The sequence below is a fragment of the Nycticebus coucang genome, chromosome 16, assembly GCF_027406575.1.
Source record: "Nycticebus coucang isolate mNycCou1 chromosome 16, mNycCou1.pri, whole genome shotgun sequence".
Taxonomy (NCBI): domain Eukaryota; kingdom Metazoa; phylum Chordata; class Mammalia; order Primates; family Lorisidae; genus Nycticebus; species Nycticebus coucang.
Window position 1 is genome coordinate 1988175 of NC_069795.1, and position 14869 is coordinate 2003043.

General features: G+C 47.6%; 1 protein-coding gene and 1 non-coding gene across 5 annotated transcripts; both read right to left on the bottom strand.

Annotated features, from left to right (window-relative positions):
• Positions 1-2828: 2828 nt before the first annotated feature.
• On the bottom strand, positions 2829-3785 carry LOC128567262 (keratin-associated protein 10-1-like). Of its 4 annotated transcripts, none has more exons than XM_053564380.1 (3): positions 3480-3785; positions 3167-3272; positions 2829-3007 (listed from the first exon to the last, which is right to left on the bottom strand). In XM_053564380.1, exons 1-3 carry the CDS (start codon positions 3783-3785, stop codon positions 2829-2831), a joined length of 591 nt encoding a protein of 196 aa, XP_053420355.1. The 4 variants fall into 4 exon arrangements, with proteins under 4 accessions (XP_053420355.1, XP_053420354.1, XP_053420352.1 ...); XM_053564379.1 differs by having other exon boundaries at positions 3167-3375; positions 3472-3785; XM_053564377.1 differs by having other exon boundaries at positions 3167-3785.
• Positions 3786-8948: 5163 nt separating this feature from the next.
• On the bottom strand, positions 8949-9055 carry LOC128568185 (U6 spliceosomal RNA). The gene has a single exon (XR_008375010.1). It is a non-coding gene; the product is annotated as a U6 spliceosomal RNA (small nuclear RNA).
• Positions 9056-14869: the final 5814 nt, after the last annotated feature.

A 14869-nucleotide genomic window follows, 5' to 3' on the forward strand; every position in this document is an offset into this window, starting at 1 on the left:
TCATAGGAGTGATGATAGGCAGTTCCCACCAGCCACAGATGCCTGGAGTCCTATCTCCCCAGACTCACGGTGCCCAGATGCAAGGAAGCTGTTACTCGGCTGCCATCTTGCTCCGCCCTATTTTTCATTTTTAATGTGTTTATTTTTGTTAGATTTTCTAGAGCTTTAAAAACCTTACTGATAGGGCTGGGTGTGGTGGCTTATGCTAGTAATCCCAGCACTCTTGGAGGCTGAGGTGGGTGGAGTGCCTGAGCTCACAGGTTTGAGACCAGCCTGAGCCAGAGTGAGAACACATCTCTAAAACTAGCCACACGTTGTGGCAGGTGCCTGTAATCCCAGCTACCTGGGAGGCTGAGGCAGAGAATCACTTGAGCCCAAGAATCTGAGGTTGCTGTGAGCTATGATGCTATGGAACTCTACCGGGGTGACAAAGTGAGACTGTTTCAAAAAACAACCCCCCCCAAAAAAAAACCTTATTGATATTTTTAAAAAGTCTGTTTCACATTTCATTAGTTTTAATTTTTAAATTGTTTAATATTCCTTTTAACCCTTTTTTTTTTTTTTTTGCAGTTTTTGGCCGGGCCTGGGTTTGAACCTGCCATCTCCAGCACATGGGGCCGGCGTCCTACTCCTTTGAGTCATAGGTGCTGCCCTCAATTTTTTTTTTTTTTTTTTTTGCAGTTTTTGGCTGGGGCCAGGTTTGAACCCGCCACCTCTGGTGCCCTATTCCTTTGAGCCACAGGTGCTTCCCCCTTTTCTATTTTTTTTAACACATTTTTCTAGCTCATTGACTTGAATCCTTAAATTTTGCCTCTTTCCCATACACGAGCAGTTGTGAACTTCTGTCAGTAAAGCCGTCCTGTGTCATCTCTGTCTATTTTTGGTATATAATGTTTTGAGTATTATTTGTTTCCCAATAGTCTGAAATATCCGTTAAGTTTTCACTATGAAGCAGGAGCACATAGAAAAGGCTGTTTAGGCTTTCAGGTGGACGATGTCCACACTGTGGCCACTGTTCAGGCCACGTGTCCAGTGTGCTGCCTCATGGGGCGTCTGCCTTCTGGGTCCTGAGTCCTGCTGGGCAGCCAGCACCATGGGGGGCATCTGTGAATTCTTCTTGGACACGTGAGAAGAGAGGGTTGTGTTTCCTTCTGCTGGATCTTGAGGAAGCACAGAGAGGCCGCAGGCATGGACTCTCCGGCTGCTGCTAAAGCAGCGCCAGGTGCACTGGGGATCCCACAAATTCCACCAATGTCTGCGGGACTCCGACTGCCCACGTGGCCGGGGTGGCTACAGGCCGGTGCTGCTCTGTCCTGGCTGTCAGTCATTCCCTTCCTGACCCTGCCCACCCATTGGTCTGCTGGCCTCCTTGGTCACGCTTCCTTTTCCCTTAGGGAATTTTTATTTCTAGGTTTTATTGGACGATTTTCTTCTGTTCATGGGGTTCTTACTTCTGCAGAGTGGGCAGGACCTCAGCCTTGGGGCTGGGTCTGCCCCCACATCGGGATGATTCCCCTCATTGCCAGGCCAGGTGGCCTGCCCTGCCCTCCCTGTCCCAGCCTTTTCCGTCTGGCAGTCTGTGAGGTTTGGGTCATCTGGACGTCAGAGTGTCCTGCCTTTGGTTTCCCTGGGCCCTGGGTGCTTCCCCACCACCACCACCTGTGGGGACAACGTCCTGCTCGTACTTTAGAAGCGGCAGCCTCTGCATGTCCTGTGCATTGCATCACCGCCTGGAGTTTGTGGTTGAAGCCCCTCGGTGGTCGTTCACATTTTTAAGTGAGGCCAGATTATTCTATGTTACAGGATAACACATGGTCTGCACCAGGAAGGGCGTGTTTTGCATGTGTAGCAGATGGCAGGGGCCCTGTCCCTCCCTGGGTGCGTGTGGGCCCCATCGTTCCCCAGGGTGCTGCCCCTCCCACTGCTGGAAAGGCAGCAGGCAGAAGCCCGGCAGCTGGTGGGAAGAGACCTGGGTATGGGAAGGTTCCTCAGGGTTTGCACCAGGAACATGGGATGAGGGGGTGGCAGGACCCCCACATCTCTGGGGCAGGATACCTCAAGAAGGAAAGCTGGTGTCCTTAGCCAGGCTGCGCTATTATCCCTGTGATCCCTGAGCCAGGGGCATACGGAGAACAGAAGCTGTGGGCTCAGGGCCTAAGGGGCTGCCTGTGTCTCTCTGTGCCTGGCAGGGGAGACTGCAGGTGGAGGCCTTGCCAGCCCATGGGCTGGTATTTCATGGGTAGCAAGGTGGGGGAGGCCATTGGCCATAGGGCCTGGTGGGCTAGCCCATCCTGGGGGCAGCCTCAGAGCTGGGAGGGTGAATGGGGCTAAGGGGTGCTGCCAGAGGGTCCATATTCCCCACAAGACCCAGTTCAGCTTGGGTTCCAGAGGCAGCTTCCTGAGAGGGACCTGGGGGCTGCAAGCTGGGGCTGGGATTCTGCAGGGCTGTGAGGGAGCTGGGCCTGCCAGGCTTACAGGGCCAGCACCAGGTGACAGCACCACCCTTCTCCCACCCTACCTGTGGTGTCCACACGCAGGAGAGAGAGTCAGAATGTGACAGAGGTGGCTTTATTAGGACACAGAGAGACGTCACTACCTGAGACCAGGCCTGCTGGGTCTGGGGACACCCTGCATGAGGGGCACTAGGTAGCAGTTGGGGCTTCTGAACAGCAAGTACCTGGGAAGGATGGGGAGCACCTGGGTCGCAGAGACAAGGGGCTTTCCCACCCGCTCAGTGTGCCAGAGCCAGAGAGGGGGGTGGCTGGGGCAGGCAGGCAGTAAGCTGTCATCAGGGGTGAGATCCAGGATGGTCAGCAGCTGGACTTCTATCAGGAGGAGAGGCTGCAGCAGGCTGGGCGGGGGCAGGCCGGGCGGCAGAGGAGGGACACACTGGAGGCCGGGCGGGGGCAGCTGGGCTGGCAGGAGGAGGTGGGGACACAGCAGGCAGGTCTGCACACAGGGCGGCAGAGGAGGGACACACAGGAGGAGGGTCTGCAGCAGGAGGAGGGTCTACAGCAGGAGGAGGGTCTGCAGCAGGAGGAGGGGCAGGGGCTGGGCTGGCAGCACGAGGAGGTGGAGCAGGGGGCAGCTCTAATGCAGACGGGCACACAGCAGACAGGCTTGCAGCTCATGGGCACACAGCAGGCCTGCTGGCAGGGGGAGGAGGTACAGCAAGCCGGCTGGCAGCTAGACTGCTGGCAGCATGAAGAGGAATCCCCAGAGCAGACAGGCACACAGCACACAGGCTTGCAGCTCATGGGTACACAGCAGGCCTGCAGGCAGGGGGAGGAGGTACAGCAAGCTGGCTGGCAGCTAGACTGCTGGCAGCATGAAGAGGAATCCCCAGAGCAGACAGGCACACAGCAGATGGGCTTGCAGCTCACGGGCACACAGCAGGCTTGCTGGCAGGGGGAGGGGGTGCAGCAAGCCGGCTGGCAGCTAGACTGCTGGCAGCATGAAGAGGAATCCCCAGAGCAGACGGGCACACAGCACACAGGCTTGCAGCTCACGGGCACACAGCAGGCCTGCTGGCAGGGGGACGGGGTGCAGCAAGCCGGCTGGCAGCTGGACTGCTGGCAGCACGAGGGTGTGCAGGAGCTGGTGCAGACTGGTTGGCAAGGGCTGGACACACAGCTCACTGGGCTGCAGACCAGGGTCAGGCAGGGGGTCGGGGCACAGCAGCTGGGGGCGCAGCAGGAGGGCTCACAGCAGCTCTCTGGGCAGTCTTCTACCTGCCAGGGCTCAGTGCAAGTGCTGGAGCAGACGGACACGGTGGGCATGGCCATGCTGGGGCTCAGCTGGAGTAGGTGAGATGAGAGGAAGGCGTGAGTGTGGGTGAGTGTGTGGCTGAGTGTGTGGGTGCTCTGGGGCTCTGGGGCTTTTATACCCCTCTGGGCTGTGTAGTGTTTCCCCAGCAGGAAGCTGGGCCTTCCTTGTTGTTGTTTTGGGCCAGGAGGACCCTCATCAGGGCGGCTTCTCTTGCCAGGACATGACCTTGCTCAGCTCATGAAACTCAACTGGTCTGGGCAGGACCACGCCCCTGGCTGGGTGTGGGCCCTCGGGACACCTGGGCCTGGTCCTCTGCTTGCACCTGGCATGTCTGGGGACAGGGTGTCTGGGTGTGTCCAGGCCCTGGGCTGTGCTCCATGGTGTGCCCAGCCTGTCTGCAGTGACCTCGCCTGGGTGACCCAGCCTGGGCGACAGGGACGACGATGGAGGTGCTTGTTTGAGGAAAGGCCAGTGAGCACCAAGCTTCTCAGCAGGCTCTGGGATCTCCTGTCATCCCACTGTCGGCCAAGGACAGTGAGGACAGTGAGGAGCTCTCCTCCCCTGAGAAGGAGGTGGAACCTTCCTGTATGGCCTGCTGTTGGGGGCTCATCAGGACAAGCTGACTTGGGTGCTGCACTAAGTCTAATGTGGGTTCTGAACCTCTGTCCCCTGAGACCAGGGCCAGTTGTCCAGGATGGGAGGGGTCTCCTGGGTGAGGACCTAAAAGGGTAGGGCCTGGGCCTGGAGGGGTCGGGTGTGGGGCAAGGCTGGTCTGGTGAGGAGAAGCCGGAGGACACTGGAGGTCAGCAAAGTTGTCTGTGCCTGGGAGGTCAGCTGGGCAGAGTGGGTCCCAACTCTGGGAGCTGAATGGCTATAGGCCTGCTTCTCTGTCCTGAGGCCTAAGCCAGGCATGGCCTGCTGATAGTCCCCTGAGGAGCCAGTGGTGTTTCCCTGGTCCTTCCAGCCTTTTCCAGCGGGGGGAAGAGCAGAGGGTCCGAGGGGATAAGGACAGTCTGATATCCAGACCCGGCCTATGAGGCGGAGGAGGCCCTGCAGGGAGCTGGCCTGTGGGGGCTCAGGGCAGGCAGTGGGAGGCCAGGGGCATAGGGTGGAGCTGTGGGCATCAAGGGAAGGTGGAGGGAACAGCCTGGGGCGGGCCCTGAGTGACAGACAAGTCCCAACCTTCACTCTTGAAGCCTGACCCTGGGGCTCAGCCTGGACCCCAGTAACCCCTCATTCTGTCCCACATTGAGGGGCCACAGACAGTGCAGGTGTGGTGTCCGCCACCACATGGGATTTCTGCTGGGACAGCACAGCCATGGTGAGGTCAGAGAAGAATCCTGCACAGATTCAAGGGAAAGAGGCACAAAGTCTTCTCAGTGGAAGCATTCGATGAGATTGATAAGGATTCTTAGCAATTTTAATATCTAAAGCAAACTCTCACTGATTGACAAAGGACATCTATGAAAAATCTATGGCAAAATCTTACTTTTAAAAATTACAAAGGGTTTTTAAAAACATAATAGAGACAGGTCTCCCTATGTTCCAAACTGGGCTCACACTCCTGGCCTCAAGTGATCTTCCTGCTTGGCTTCCCGTGTCGCCGGGACTATAGGCGGGAGCCACTCTACCTGCAAAATCTCACTTTACATTGTCCTATAAAGTCTCTGTCCACGTTCACTGCCCAGGGGATGTGGGGTGAACTCTTGGCATCTACATCCCTCCCCACACTGCTGCTGCCAGTGAGGAAATGCAGGGGAACAGAGGGGCGTCCCAGACCATCCAGCGCCCAGTGGGAATGCTGCAGGGTCAGGTGTGAACAAAACACCTGCACACCTCTGATCACCCTCGACGTCGCTTCAGTCAGCATCCCACAGGAGTATTGACAGTACACAAGTGAACATGTTGAGTTGGCAGCAAATATTCACACTGTCCGTGCAGATGAGAGCTTAACAGGAAACCTTAAAGTCCTTGCAACTGGAAACCTTAAAGTCCAGGCTTCAGGATGAGGTACAAAAGGGTCGATTATAAGATTAAAAATTTAAGTTTCCAATAAGTACCTGAATAGCTTCTTGATCTCATTAATAACATAAGTTTCTCAAATTTAAACACAAATATCCCTCCTGTGAGATCAGCCCAGATTTAAAATGCTGACAATATCCAGCTCGATTGCCCATGGTGACCCCGTTCTCAGAAACGCCTAGCAAGTGCGATTTTATTAAAATTGTGATGACTCACAACATAAAATTTGCCATTTTACTCATGTTAAAGGGCACAGTTCCATGGCATTTATTACAGTCACGTTTTGTGCAACCATCACCACTCTAGTTCTAGAAAATCCTCACAGCTCCACGAGGAAAGCCCAGACCCCCAAGCCGCCACTCCTCAGCCTGCTGGCCAACCGCCTCCTCTCTGTCCTTAGGGACCGGCCTCTTCTGCACGATTCCTTGAATGGCTTCATGAGTTGTGTGCTGTTTGCTCTGGCTGCATGTGTGGCCCTTCAGTCCTCTGTGTGGCTGGGGCTATTCTGTGACATGGACACACAATGTCCGTCAGTTGATGGGCATTTGAGTTGTTTTCAACTTTCGGCTAATGTGAATCGTGCTACCGTGAACATTTTCGTACAAGCTTTTGTTTGAACGCTCTTTTCAGGCCTGTTGGGAACATACCCAGGAGTGAACCTGCTGGGTCGGGTGGGAGAGCCCTGTTTCAATTCTGAGTAACTGCTGATATTTTTCACAGCATTTGCAGTGTTTAAAATTCCCATCAGCTATGTACAAGGACTCTAATTTGTTTACATCTCTGTCAACGCTTCCTTGCTATTTTCTTTTTGCTTGTGCCTGTGTTTAAAATTATAGTCACCCTAGTGGGCATGTGAAGGGACATTCCACTGAGGTCTGGATTTGCATTTCCTTAATTACCAGTAACACTGGGCTTCTTCCCAGGTGCTTGCTGTCTGTGTGTCCTCTTTGGAGAAATGTCAGTGAAAGGACTTTGTCCATTTTTTAATTGGAATGACGTTTTGTGGTTTAATTGTAAGAGTTCTTTATATGCTCTAGATAATAGGTTTTTACCAGAATTATGATTTGAAAGTATTTTCTCCCTTCTGTAGATTATTGTTTCACTCTCTTGATGGTGTCCTTTAATCCACAAAAATTTTTTTTAAGTTTCCAATAAAAACTTTAACACAGTTAAATCATAGCTGTGTACATTAGTGCAATGAAGGGGTACAATGTGCTGGTTTCATATACAATCTGAAATATTCTCATCAAACTGTTCAACGTAGCCTTTATGGCATTTTCTTAGTCATTGTATGTAGACATCTGTATTCCGCCTTTAGTAAGCTTCGCCTGTACCCATTCTAAGATGCACTGTAGGTGTGGCCCCACCCATTACCCTCCCTCCACCCTAACCCCCCCCCACTTCCTCTTCCTTGGCCCTTTCCCCATAGTCTTGAATCCACAAAATTTTAAATTTACTTTTTCTCTTGTTGCTTGTGTTTTTGGTGTCATATCTAAGAAACCATTGCTCAATACACAGGTCATGCAGAGTGACTCTGTGTTTTCTTCTGAGAGTTTCATGAGTTACCTGTTCAGGCGGCACTTTGCGTTGATTGCCGTGTGTGAGAATGCAGCTTTAGTCTTCCTCATTCTTTTGCGTGTGAATCCGCAGTTGTCCCTGTGCCTCTGACCAGCCCTGGCTCTCTTACTGGAAATGGGTGACCATAGATGAAAGGGCGCATTTCTGGACTCTTAACTTTATTCCACTGGTCTCTACGTCCATCCTACGTCACTAACACTGCTTGGGTTACTGTAGCTTTATAGGAAATCTTTGTTTCTTTCTAATTTGGATGTCTTTTTTTTTTTTTTTTTTTTGCCTAATGGCTTCTACATTTCAGTACAATGTCGAATAAAGTGGCAAAAGTGGGGTCTTAGTCTTCTTCTTCTTTTTTTTTTTGAGATAGAGGCTCACTCTGTCACCCTTGGTAGAGTTCCACGGTGCCATAGCTCGCAGCAATCTTCAACTCCTGGGCTCAAGCGATCCTCCTGCCTCACCCTCCCAGGTAGCTGGGACTATAAGGCACCTGCCCTGATGCCTGGCTAGTTTTTCTATTTTTAGTAGAGACGGGTCTCGTTTTTGCTCAGGCTTGTCTCCAACTCCTGCGCTCAGGTGATCCGCCCACCTCGGCCTCCCAGAGTGCTGGGATTATGGGCGTGAGCCACCTGGACCAGCCCCCTCATCTTATTCTTGATCTTAGACCGAAAGTTGTCTTTCATTATTGTGTATGATGTTAGCTGTGTATTTTTCGTAAATTCCCTCTACTATGTTAAGGACGTTCTCTTCTATTCCTATTTTGTTGTGTGTTTTTACAGTGTGAGGAGTTTGGCTTTTGTGCAATGCTTTTCCTGCAGCAGTTGAGATGATCGCGTGTCCCCCCTTCATTCTATTCTGTGGTGCGTCCCATAGCTGGTTTTTCACATGTCGATTACCCCTGCGTTCCTGGGCTGAATCTCCTGTGGTCGTGGTATGTGATTCTCTTCACGTTCTGCTGGATTTGGTTTAATTGCACTTTGTGGAGCACCTTAAAATCTATTTATAAGGGCTGTGTCTGTGCTTTTATTTTGTTTTTTTGTGTCTTCTTGGGTTATCCTGATACCCAAGAGGGAGAAGAGTTTGAAAGGATTGGTATTAATTTTTTTACAAATGTTTAGTAGAATCTGGTATTGAAGTGAACTGGTTCCTGACTCTCTTTCTGAGGGTGGTATTTGATTGCTGATTTAACCTCCTTCCTGTTCCAGGCTATTCTTCTATCTATTCTTGAGTCAGTTTATTCACTTGCTATTTCAAGACACAAATTAATAGAAAATGGAAGAATGGGAAAATATGTCTGCCAAAAAAGGAAAAAGAAAAATGTTTTATGAAAATAGTAACCAAAAGAGAGATGAGTGGTTACAATAAAATCAGACAAATTGAACTTTGTAAAACATTGTTATAAGAGACAAATAAGGACATTAAATATTGGTAAAAAGTTTTAATATAGGTGGCTCATGCCTGTAATCCTAGCACTGTGGTAGGCTGAGGTAGGTACACTGTCTGAGCTCATAAGTTCAAGACCAGCCTGAGCAAGAACGATTCCTCATTTCTTTTTTTTTTTTTCATGTTATTTGGGAATGCAACAAAAAAATATGGAAAGCTTCACGAATTTGTGTATCATCCTTGCGCAGGGGCCATGCTAATCTTCTCTGTATCGTTCCGATTTTAGTATATGTGCTGCCGAAGCGAGCACGATAATTCCTCATTTCTAAAAATAGCCGGGCGTTGTGGCGGGCGCCTGTAGTCCCAGCTACTCAGGAGGCTGAGGCAAGAGAATCGCTTGAGTCCAAGAGTTTGAGGCTGCTGTGAACTGTGACACCATGCACTCTACTGAGAGTGACAAAGTGAGATTCTGTCTCAAAAAAGTTTTAATATGTCAAAAAGGAATGAAATTATAAACCGTTATGTACCTAACATCAGATCCCTCAAAATACATAAAGCAGACATTGAAAGAATTGAAGAAAAAATACACAGTTCCAGCTCAGCAATAATTGTTGGAAATTTCAATAAGCCACTTCCACTAATAAAAAGGGAAAATAATAGAACAACTCGATTAAAGATCAATAATGACAAAGAGAATGAAAGAACCCTATAAACCAACTAGACCTAGGGGACGTGTATGAAACACTCTACCGGAGCGGCAGACCTAGGGGATGTGTACAGAGCACTCTACCCAAGGGGACAGAACACTCTACCCAAGCGGCAGACCTAGGGGACGTGTACAGAGCACTCTACCCGAGCGGCAGACCTAGGGGACGTGTACAGACCACTCTACCCGAGCGGCAGACCTAGGGGATGTGTACAGACCACTCTACCCGAGCGGCAGACCTAGGGGACGTGTACAGAACATTATACCCAAGCGGCAGACCTAGGGGACGTGTACAGAGCACTCTACCCAAGTGGCAGCAGAATGCATATTCTTCTCAATTCTCTATGTTAGACCATATGTTAGTTTGCTAAACAAGTCCCAATAAATATTAAAATCATATAAGTATTATAATCTCTGAACACAATGGAGATGAACTGGAAATTGAGAACAGAAGGAAAACCAGAAAACTCAGTATGTAGAAATTTAACAACACACACCTGAACACCAGTGGGTCAAAGAAGTAATCAAAAGGGAAGTTAGAAAATACAATCTGAAAATACAGCAAACTAAAGCTCCTGGCATCCAGCAAAAACATTCCCAGAGGCTAAATTTTAGCTCTAAATTCTCAAAGTAAAAAAAACAAGACAAGAATCAATTAATCTCAAATCAATAATCTAACTTCACACCTTGCTATGGTTTGGATGTGTTTTTTCTGGCTTCACCAAGTCTCCTGTTGAAATTTGATCCCTCAGGTTGGAGTGGGGTATGGTCAGAGGTGTTTGTGCTGTGGGATCAGACCCTTCCTGACTGTGCCATTCTCAAGGGAGTGAATGAGCTCTGGCTCTTGGTCCCCAGGAGAGCTGGTTGTTGAAAAGAGCCTGGAATGTCCCTTCCCTCTCTCTGGGGTCCGCTCTTGTGCGATCTCTACACACCCTCCTGCCCCAAGTGGAAGCGGCCTGCAGCCCTCCCCACAAGCAGGTGCTGGTGCCAGACTTTTTGTACAGTGGGCAGAGCCAGGAGCCAGATAAATGGCTTTTCGTTATCAATTACCCAGTCTCAGGCATTTCTTTATAGCAAGGAATAATTAATTACACAAAGAGACTAAGACACATTTTAAGGAACTAGAAAAAGAAGAGCAAACTAAACTCGAGAAAGAAGGAAATAAAGATTAGATGTTGGGATGAAAGGAGGAAACAGATTGAGAAAGGAAAACAATAGAATGAATGAAACCAAAAGTTAATTTTTCACTCAGCATGTGTTGACAGAGTGCATGTGATGTGCCAGGCTCTGTTCTAGGAACTTGGGATACACTGGTGAAGACAAACCATAAAAATCCCTGCTCTTATAGGAGTATTTTGGGGAATATGGAGAAGATGAAAAATAATAAAAACCCAAAAATAGCATATGACAGACAACGGTGAATACAATGGAGAAAAATAAAGCTGGGCAAGGAGTAGGGATTCTTCAGGGGCTAGGGGTCAGAGGAGAGGGTTGCAATTTTAAATATAGTAGGACAAAGAGGCGATAAAGCCCCTCCGAAGGTGAAAGAACCTGCAACCCAGCATCTGGGGCAGCGTTCCGGCAGAGGAGCAGCCTGCACTAAGGCTCTGCAGTGAGATGTGCAAGGTCTTTCTCAGCCACAGCGAGGAGGCCAGTGTGGCCGGAGCAGAGTGGACTGGGGAGATTACAAGATGTATGGACAGGGAGGTCCTGGCAAAGTAAGGTGAGGGTCGGTGTTATTGGAGCTTGAAGACATTTGTGAAGCCCTTGGCTTTTAATTGGAGTGAGGTGGGAAGTCATTGGAGGATTTTTTTTTTATTTTTAATTTCAGGGTGCTTGTTCATTCTTCTTTGTTTGAAGTACTCCTTTTTTGTTGATTTTCTTCTTTCTCCTGCGGTGCTGGCTGTTTTTGATGTTGTTGATAGAGACGGGGTCTTACTCTAGCTGACTGCTGCTCATATGGGTTTTGAACCTCTGAGCTCAGGCAATCCACCTGCCTCGGCCTCCCACAGCGCTGGGACTACAGGCGTGAGCCACCATGCCCGGCCGTCATTGGAAGATTTTAACCTAGGCTCACTCTGGCTGCTGTGCGGAAAAACTGTAATAAGCTTAAGATGTTTATAGGGAGGTCCGGGGGAAGTCTAGAGAGATATCTCAGGGGAGAGATAGCAGTGGTCTGAAGCTTGGTGTTAGCAGCGCTGGTGCTGGGGAGTGGGCAGGTCTCATCACAGAGCTCAGGGATTTGGGTCACGGATGACTCCCGGCTTTTTTTTCCTGAGCAGATGGAAGCCTAGGGTGGTTGTTAACTCAAAGGGAAAGAAGCAGGATTGGTGAGAATCCATGTTTTTGCAGGTGCCAACCTCATGAGCTTGTACTCAGCTTTTGGCCATTATTTTCTTCAAATGGTAAACAAATTAAATTATTGTAGTAAAGCACACATAATGAAATTCTGGAGGTAAATGAAAGTGTAAAAATTAACTTTTAATAGGTAATACAATAAAGATGACATTGAAGTGGGAGGGCTGCATCTCATTTTTTATGCAGTGAATGGTTGGTGCAGAAAACCTTTTGTAGTGAAGTGTGATGAACCTATATGCCTAAACTTCCTTCTGATGAAGAATGGACAAAAGTATAAAATACACGGATAAAGAGCTATGCAGGCAAGTCCCTGTCACGGGCGCCATCTATCTCATTGTGAATTGGGGCAACCAGCGTTTATTTTTGCAAAATTATTATTTTTTCGTGACTACTTTTGTGTTCACTATTGTGATTGAATAATGTATATCATGAATATTTGAGTCTAAAGAAACAGAGAGAGCTGCTGATAAAAATATCGTGTAAAACCTTGTTGAGCTACCTAATAAATAACTATTTGATGATAAAAAGTTAATTTTTTGAAAAGAGCAATAAAATGGACAAGGCTGTAGCTAGACTAAGGAAAAAAGAGACGATGTAACTTACTAAAATCAGAAATTGAAATGGGGACATCACGACTGACTTCATATAAATAAAAAGGACTATAGTAGAATACTATGAAGAATTGTATCCCAAATTAGATAATCTAGTTGTAGTGGAGAAATTCCCATTAACAAAACTACCAAAATTGATACCTTACTCGTGTTCTTTATTTTCTTGTGTGGCTTCAAGTTACTGTCTAATGCCTTTTATAATATATTATATTTATATAATTCATTCTGAGTTAGTTATTTCTTATAGAGAAAGTGTACAAGTAATAATATGTCAGCATTTATTTCTTCAGAGATGTCTTAGTTTTTCCTCCATTTTTGGTGAATAGTTTCGCTGGGTATAGACTACTGGGTATAGACTACTTGGTGGACAATTTCTTTTCCCTCTTTGCACTTGAAGTACCTCATTCTGTTGCCTTCGGTCCTTTCTGGTTTCTGAGGAGAAACAAGCTGCTGATCTCTCTTGCTGCCTTCAAGATTCTCTTTTTGGTCTTTGGCTTTCAGTAATTTGACTGTGCCTTTTATTGTAAGGACATTTGCACTAGATTATATATCATAACTCAATTTACAGTAGCCAAGAGGTGGGAACAACCTAAATGCCCATCAACCCAGGAAGGGATTAACAAGCTCTGTTATATGTGTACCGTGGAATACTATTCAGCCATAAAAAGATAGAGACTTCATATCTTTTGTATAAACCTGCATGGAGTTGAAACACATTTTTCTTAGTAAAGTATGGCAAACAAGCATCCAATGTACTCAATACTAATATGAAGCCAGTAAGATGATCTAATATAGGCCCACGTGGGAGAAAAACTCATTTCAATTCAAGGTGGGGGGAGGGGGAAGGAAGAAGGGCGGGGAGGGGAGGAGGTTGGGGGATGGGTGTGCTCCCACTTAATGGGCACAGTGTAAGGGTACATGGCACACTTTCTGGGTGTGGGACCCAGCTATGACAGGGACTCTACTAACAAATGCAAACATTATAGCCTAATTATACCCTCACATTAATCTGAAATAAACACACACACACACACACACTATAATTTGTGTTTCTCTGTGGAGATCTTATTAGTGTATTCTACTCGGGGGTTATTGAAATTCTTGCATGTTTCATGATATTTGGAAGCTTTTGGCCATTATTTTCTTCAAATGGTAAACAAATTAAATTATTGTAGTAAAGCACATGTGACATAAAATTTAGTATCCCATTTTTAAGTGTACAGTTCAGTGGTATTAAACACATCCGTAATGTTGTCCAATAATCACCACCATCCAGCTTCACAGTTCTTTTCATCTTGTTAAACTCTGTCACCATTGAACACTAATTCCCTATTTCTCCTCCCCTCCCCCCCAACACTGCCCCTGGGAACCACCATTCTACATTCTGCCTATAAAATTTTTCTTCAAATCCGTTTCACGTTCTTTTCTTTCTCCTCTTTCTGGAATGCCTGTTAAGTGTGTGTTGGTGTGCTGGATGGCATCCTACACATCAATTAAACTGTTTTGTTTTTTTTCTTTATTCTTTTTGTTTCCCTCCCTTTCAGACTGGAATATCTCCAAGGACTTACTTCCCTGTTCTCTAATTTTTTGTATGTTTGTTCAAATTGGCTGTTGAACCCATCTAGTGATTTTTTTTTGATATCAGTTGATCAGTTGTTATACTTCTCAACTCCAGCACTCTAACTGGTCTTATTTTGTAATTTCTCTCCCTTTATTGAAATTCTCCATTTGTTGAGACATCGTTCCCCTGATTTCTATGAATTCTTTGTCCATAGTTTCCTTTAGCTCTTTGAGTATAGTTAAGGGAGTTAGTTGAAATACTTTATCTAGTAGGTTCAACCTGGGCTTCTCCAAGGGCATTTTCTGTGAATTGTCTTTCCCCCCATGAACGTGTCATACTTTCTTGCTTCTTTGGAACGCCTCATAACTTTTCTTCAGAACTGGGCATTTTAAATATTATAATGTGATAATTCTCAATATCAGATTCTCTCCCCTCCTTATAATTTGTTAGTGCTAGTTGTATGACTTAGAGTTGTTTTTGATTTAGTAACTTTCCTCAACTGTGTTTGTAACAACTATACTTGTTGTCATGAGGGGGTCACCACTGTTCCATTAACATATTGCTCAGATAGTGATTTGCCAGAGTTTCTTAAACCCCCAGAGTTAAAGAAAGTTTTCTCCCCAGGATTTGCAGCTGCCTCTGCCCCCCTCTCCCTCCTGCCTTCACTCCCGCACTCAGAGCCTGCAGTTCAGCCAGTGGGGGAAGCACCCCGAGCTTCTCGAGTCCTCCCTGAGTGTGAGCCCCCCGGCAGGCTCCCGGGAATATGTGGGATCTTTTCAATGCCCGATTCCCCTGGGTGTCTCACTCCCCAGCTCTTCACCCAGGCTTTCTGGGGGGTACCTTGTTTGCCCAACTGACATCCTTTCCACTGGTGTAGGTGACTGGCTT